The sequence below is a fragment of the Corvus cornix genome, chromosome 3 (genome assembly GCF_000738735.6).
Source record: "Corvus cornix cornix isolate S_Up_H32 chromosome 3, ASM73873v5, whole genome shotgun sequence".
NCBI classification, from domain to species: Eukaryota; Metazoa; Chordata; class Aves; order Passeriformes; family Corvidae; genus Corvus; species Corvus cornix.
Genome location: NC_047056.1, coordinates 85,957,830 through 85,964,999, shown reverse-complemented (window position 1 = coordinate 85,964,999; position 7,170 = coordinate 85,957,830). Strand labels below are relative to the sequence as shown.

At 38.5% G+C, this 7,170-nt stretch overlaps 1 protein-coding gene across 1 annotated transcript in view; it reads right to left on the bottom strand.

Annotated features, from left to right (window-relative positions):
• Nucleotides 1–3,719: 3,719 nt before the first annotated feature.
• LMBRD1 (LMBR1 domain containing 1) overlaps nt 3,720–7,170 on the bottom strand; it is a 72,891-nt gene continuing 69,440 nt past the window's right edge. Inside the window, exons 15-16 of the mRNA XM_039569427.1 lie at nt 5,846–5,937; nt 3,720–5,685 (exon numbers count right to left, since the gene is read on the bottom strand). Coding sequence (XP_039425361.1) covers nt 5,566–5,685; nt 5,846–5,937 — 212 coding nt within the window. The 3' untranslated portion in view covers nt 3,720–5,565. The remainder of the gene's footprint in view (nt 5,686–5,845; nt 5,938–7,170) is intronic.

Genomic DNA, 7,170 nt, shown 5'->3' with positions numbered 1-7,170 from the left:
GTATCAGTGCAGTCATAAGGGCTGAATATCTGCTTACTTACTGGAAGTGATGCCTTTTCCTGGTCTTAAAATCAAGAGTCAAACACAGTTAGAAGGGGAAAAGGGATTTTACCTTGATATCTATTTTAAGGATCTTTAGGTGCACACGTCCAGGTCAAATGCACCGAAATGCATCCCGCAAAAATGCACACCTCCAAGAGATCTGGTATAACATTATAGGTTTTACTAATTAGCAGATCTATCAAAGATTCCCCAGTGAGAGGCTCAAGTGAGCCCCCCTCCCCAAGGAGCCTTCCCCTGGATGGTTCTATCTTAGTTTACAGAATGTGTTCTGGAGAGGACCTTGGGGTCTGGGGCACACTGATCCTTAGCTACGAAGCTTCTAAAATGTTTAGTCTCCTAGCTGAACAAACAAGTCCAAGAATGTAGGCAAAAAGCACTAAGAACACAGAACTTGTAAAAAAGTATAACAGGGCTATAAAAGAAAAGGCAAAAAATTCCTCATGGCATCAGAAGAGTCACCTTCTACACTTCATCAGTTACCTTAAACACCTCAACTGTACCTCTGCTATGCCTAACAGCACTTAGCATTATTTTAGGATAAACCACATAATAGTTTCTACAAGGAGGGAATGCTTTTCAAAATTTTTGTAGGCCAACTCAAACCGTCCAACTCAAACTTGTGTTGACAAAGTCAAATAAGAGCTGAAAACCCAAGAAATACAGTTTCTAAGCAGTAGAAGACATCTCAAAGAAGCTGCATTGTTACGCCTACACTGATTATTCAGAGGCAAACTGTTGCAGTGACCCAGCCCACTGCGGGGCTGGAGCAGCGAGATGCCAATCAATCCCAGCCCATCCCCTGGATCGAGTTTCCCGACGAGGCAGACTCAGAGGGTGGGTTGAGGGGCGGCTCAGAAGCCTAAGCCGCACCCCCTGGGCAGTGCCTGGGTACAAGCCACCTCCCCTGGTTCGGTTGTTCACTGGTTCTTTGTTATAGCTCCCACTTGGCCGTTTCCCCCAGTGGTTCTTGTTGAATTGTATCCTCCCCCTGGCTTGTGACTCATTGGTTGTTTTCCCCTTTTACCACGGTTTTCAAACTCTCTATAAAACTGAGGACAAGCCTCTGGGGAGCATTCCCATCGCATTCCATCCCTTCCCAGCTTGTTCGGGTTGCGAAACTTCTAACAATAAACCTGTTAGGAGCCAGACCAGAACAGCCTCTCTCTTCCTTTGTCTCCCAGCTAACGTGAGCCGATCCCATCGGCTCCTGCCATGTTCCCTTTGCAAAGAAGCCAGCTAGCCAGCCCAGCCAGCAGCACCCATCCTGATGCCGAAATCACTTCAGCAACGCACGGAAGAACGCAGCTGGACTCTCTCTGACCTGGGGCACGCCAGAGCTCATGCTTCGAGCAGCAAACCACAAGCACTGAAAAGGTTCATTGGCTTTCGGCTTAAATAGTCACATTTTCTGAGCATGTCATTACCATCCTATCCAGCGTGGCTCTGGTACAGGTACACTCTACCCAGAAGTAGATTAAAATTTTCAGTGCAAAATCTCACGCCTACCCTGCAATCATTTTCCTGAAATGAAAGCAGAAAATACAAAAAGCTAGCAGATATTTCTTTTCATCTTTACCAGGAAAGGCTTTTCACTTGTTTCTGACAATAGGCAGGAAATCTGCACCACTCTCTCAGCTTCAGCTATGGAACAAACAAACAATTACAGGCTTTATGGTACTTATGACCTGTAACTCCGGATAAACTACCAATCACTATAGTACAAGTAGCAAAACGATGACCTATTTGTCACATGTTGCTGAATTCTATCCAACATATTCCTGGTGATCACGGTTTGTTTGACATGCCAGCAAGATTTAAGGCACTCTAGTTTCTAAATGTTCATGAGCCTCCAACATGGTAGAAGCTAACTGGAAAAGTGCAACAACAAAGGTAAAAGCCAGGTCTGACAATGGCACTACAGAAGTTTTGAAAGCTCACGCTTCAGAGATGGATTTGAAATATCACTCATTTAAAGAAGTGAAACAATTCTGATGCCTTTAAGTGACTTCAGTTCAGAAAACAGATCTCTAAAGACTCAATTGTATTAATTTTCTCTGTTTCTCAGCTGGCCAGGCACCAGATATTAGCTTACTCGGTTTCTGAATTTCAAGTTCTTTTACTCAGAGTTTGAATTAAGATGCAGGAGATTGGGAATTCTTGTTCGGACTTAGTTGTTTATTATATCTTATCAGTAATACAGCTGCACAGTGTGCCTCTTAGTTGGCAGGGTGGAAAATGGCCCCGAGTTCTAACTTTCAAGGCCTTTTAAAGTCCAAATCAACCAATTATGAAATACCAAGTAATATGTTTTTACTTATAATCCAATAGCTATCTATTCATGGTCCACAGTGTGGGTTTTTTGACCCAATAACAGAGCACTCAGATTTGTGAAGGAGAAATGAAGAAAGAACAAATCCACACCCCAAACCCTCCATATTGTTACACTTACATATAATTATATCCCAGAAACCTAAATTCTCTAAACCCAGGGTTCCAAGACAATTGAAGATGTTAGATGTTTGCTTGCAAGGCAGAACACTATTGTAACATGACTGCGAAGTTCAAATTTGCTCCTAAACCTGCAGAAAACTGGACTATCATTTCATATCTAACAGCTAAATGAGTGAGATGCGCGGCTACAGCAGCATTGTAACTTTGTAGATGAAAAGTAATTAATCATTTTATTTGCAAGTATTTAAGACTGCACAAGAGGCAATTAGGAAAAATACACTGGAAGTTCTGTTTCCTGAAAGTTCCTGCAAGTATTGATCAAAGCCAAGTATTTTAAGTCAGGGCTGTCTTAAATTTCACTGCTAGGTTTCTTGACTGGGTGATAACAGATGTAGAAAAACAGAGTTCACACAGTAAACTTCAAAAACACCTCTAGTTCATTTTAAAGGCACAGTACACCTAAAAATGTCAAGTTTCCATCACATGAAGTATTTAGAGATGAATTCTTGAGTGTATATTCATTACAATTACATTAGTGCATAGAAAATCTTTTAAAACCTTGTCAGTCAAATGGTTCATTGAACTCCTGAAAAATTTTAGTGAGGACATGGCAGGTGACGAATAATTCCAATTATGAATGCTGGCAGTTATTTACAGCTTCTATGACAGAGGGTGACAGCAGATGTCTGAAATAACTTTTGAACTCTCCTACAGAAGCCTGCTTCTTGATAGCTGCAATTAACAATGGGCTGCTTATAAATCTAATTAATACCTGGATTAAAAAAAAGGGTATTTGCTGAGTCCTCCAATTAAAAAGACAAAGTCACCATTTCAGAGGTAGATTGTTGTATTTCTGCATATAGACTATTTAGACAGGAAACAGGACTGGTTTGGGAAGGAATTCTTGGAAATTAAGGAGATGCTAGAAACAGGAGAGACCTATAGCAACATATACCCAGGCACTGGCCAGGCATCTTGGCCAGTGATCCCCTAAGCCTGCACATAGCATGAAGCAGCTACGTGGCACAAAACCAACACCTTCCTGACAATCTTCCCCAGACAAGCAGTGATCTTCCCAGGGCAAAGTTAAGGCAGAATGGATATAATTCTGCAAAACTGTGTTACAAACAAACCTGTAAGAAGGAAGTGACACCATTGGTTAAAACTGAAGATGAAAAATGAATAAAACCCACAAAGAAAGGAGGGCATCTGAGCAATCAACTTTATTTAAATTAGCTCATGTAAGTTTTCCACCAGGGCATCTACAAAAAAGTATACTCCAAGTTCTTGCTATGCTCTGGATGCAGCTTCCAGACAGTCAACATCACATTTCACCTTCTGTTTGAATTATGTGAACTTCTTATAACTAATTCCTTGCAAGTTTCCCCAACTGTCATGTTTAAATAATATTCAGCTAATGCTAGTCAGAGAGCTCAGACTGTCTAGTCAAATTTCAGTACATACTCTGTGTTTGAATACATTTCTATCCTTTCAAATGTCATATTGGTAGCAAACAGATTGACTGATATTAGTTGAGCAGTCCTGACTGCATATTTTTGTCTTATGATCAAGCTGCAACACCAGGAGATGGACTCTAAGATCCTTGTGGGTCCTCTCCAACTCAGCTTATTCTGTGTGTGATTCTTCCATGTTGCCACACAAACACTTGTATTATTGGTGCAGTTGGCACAGGAGGTTTGTTAAAAGACACGATGCTTTTTTTTCCCTGTAGTCCAAATACCAGTTCCCTGTGTTCTTGCACTAACTACAAAACGCACCTAAGACCACCTCCAATGCTGAAACTAAATCGTAATTCAGAAGTTCCTGAGAGCCTGCTGTTCTGAAATACTGCAGAAAGAGGCAGATTGTTCTTGGTTTTTAGTGTTTGCAAACATGAAAGCAGGACATAATATTAATAACTACCCTACATTCTAATAGCTATTTAATAATTAGTCCTATAAAAAAGACTACCTAATTACATTTCCATGTGCTTGCATAGACTATAATGTCCCTCAGGTGGCATTGGAACCTTAAACCATTGGAACCTGTCCTTGTAAACATTTTCTCTTTCAGAGTCTGTCAAAGGATATATGAAGATTTTTTTCATCCTTAGAAATACAGCTCAGTAGCTATATAGCTAAAATAGGATTAATTTACAAAGACAACACAAATAAAAATATTTCTGAACTGTGTTTATATAAACATATTGGTTTGTAAACAAATTGACAACATTCACATTAAATATTGAAAGAAAACTTCAAACTAGACAATTGGCATTAAAGAGAAAAATAAGGTAAAAATTAATCACCTCAATTATTCCATTGGTTATGACTAAATCAGGCACCTGGCAGTTTCAGAACTGAACTGTACTAAAACACTGCAACAGTGCTGAATATTGTAATTCCGACTAATGATTTCCTTTGAGAGAGCAAAAGCCACCTCATAGTTACCTGAGGATTCCCATGTAACTCAGTGGAGACCACAGGATGAAAATGACTTCTTTTTCAAGACCGGAAACTCACCATTTAAATAAATGTGGGGTTTTTGGCATACTTTAAAAGACAGTCTCTTGTTAGCTATAGTGTTATAGGAAAACCCCAGCAAAACTAATGCAAAAGTTAAGTCAAGCCCTTCTGAGAGTGTAAACATCATCTAAATCTTTCCTCCAATATTTGCACTGTTTTGTAGGATTTTAGCTAGGTATCCATGAATAAAAAAGTTAGGCATGAAAGTATTTAAGAAAACCTAAGTTAACAGAAAAGCATTGTGAATTATGAAATAGTTACAACAGTTCATCAAATTATACATCAGAAGGTTACATAAGTTTAATCATAAAACAGTATTTTCTATATATTATTCAAACTCAGCTTCAACATTTGTTCTCATTTAACAGTGATACTCAAAGTGATATTCAGGTTTTTTTATCCCTTTAAGTGAGTACCCTTATTTCTTCTAATTTTACAGGTGCAAAGATGCTTATTTGGATACAAGTTCCATGTGGGCAGGACTCAATGTAACTTGACATTTTTTCATCTTAAAGGCAAAAGGCTATCAGTGGTAATAAACAGACAGTTCATCATCGCTCATATCTGAATCGTCATCATCTACTTCACCTTCAATGACTGATTTCTTGCCTTTGCAGCATGAAACAACTAATCCAATTAAAAAGACCTGCAAATTTAAAGTAGAAAGTGTTACTCTTATTCAGTTCAGGGGCATATAAGGGCAATATATGTAAAACAAATTGTAGTGCAGTGATGCAAATGATGCAATGACAACTACTCTAAATTATGCAACTTGATTCAGTGGTCTCCAAAATCAAAGTACTTACTGCAATGAATGCCCAGTTCCCAAAGTAATAGGCCGCACTGAAGAACCAAAATTTATGAAGAAAGAGATACGTCCGAGTGACAATACACTGATCTAAATTGAAAGGAAATAGTACTGATTAACACAGAACAACAACAAAAAAAATCAGCTAAATACCATATATAGGATAATATTTTAGCAGTTATTCAGAGTACTTAGCTCTGCAGAACGATTACAGTCTACTAAATCTAATTTACTCTCCTGTAGCAAGAAGGTATACAAAAGAGACACTCATTGTATAGTAGAGTGATTCTGACAGGTAACACTAAGCGACAAGTTACACAGGTAACTCCATTACTACAGGGAACAATTTCTCATGCAGATGTGTCAATTATTAACTAGAATCTGTCCAAAAGGGAACTTGCTTCTCATTTTATATAAGCCACAGCCATACAAAGCAGATTCTGCATTAAAAAACATGTTTCAGGACTATGAAAAACTGTGTCTCTACCAGGATTACATAAGCTTTGTAAAAAATCAAAAGTCAGTTACAATGTTGAGTCGCAGAACACGCAAACCAGTTCATGAATCTCTCAAATGCAAGGAAGAGCATGCACTAAGTTCATGTTAAGGTAAAATATTTCCTGGTTGGTTTCTTTCGTTTTTTACACTATGCTTCAAATCCTACCTGGAGCCCATTTCAGAGCAGGAATTGGTGTGTAAATGTGTAAACTAGAGAAAGTAAGCAACCCAGAAACTGCCTGTTTGTCCCTCAGTTCAGATCCCAGGTTTGGAAATATTCCCCAGGTGCAGTTGAAGTACAGACTTCCTGCCTTCTAAAGTTGTGAGTGATACACTACTTATATAGTTATATAGCTCACTTTTAGCAGCCACCTAAGTAAGAAATGCCAGTAAAGTGAAGATGTTTCATAATTGCAGATAATATTGTCAATACCATCTGCAGCTCTCCAGCTGGTTGCTTGAATTAAAAAACAACTAAAAGACTTTCAGATGGCTCTTTATAATAATTGGATTAAATAGATGATGATAAATATTTTGGAACAGTTTGACCTTGTGAAAATGTTTCTATGCAATGTCACAAGAGGAGGTAACTAAATTTTAGCTATTGTTTCTGAACTAATGTTACTTAATAGGCTGACCATGACATTTTTCATCATCATATTCCTCCATATGACTCAATTTAGAGTAAGTTATAATGAATAGCCTGAATTAAGATAGCTACTTGTTATCCAGAATGATCAGTGTGAATGTTACAGACATATCTTGATCACGTGGAACAGAAGTACACAGGGAAAGCTACCAAGATCATCTTCAATAGATACCTTC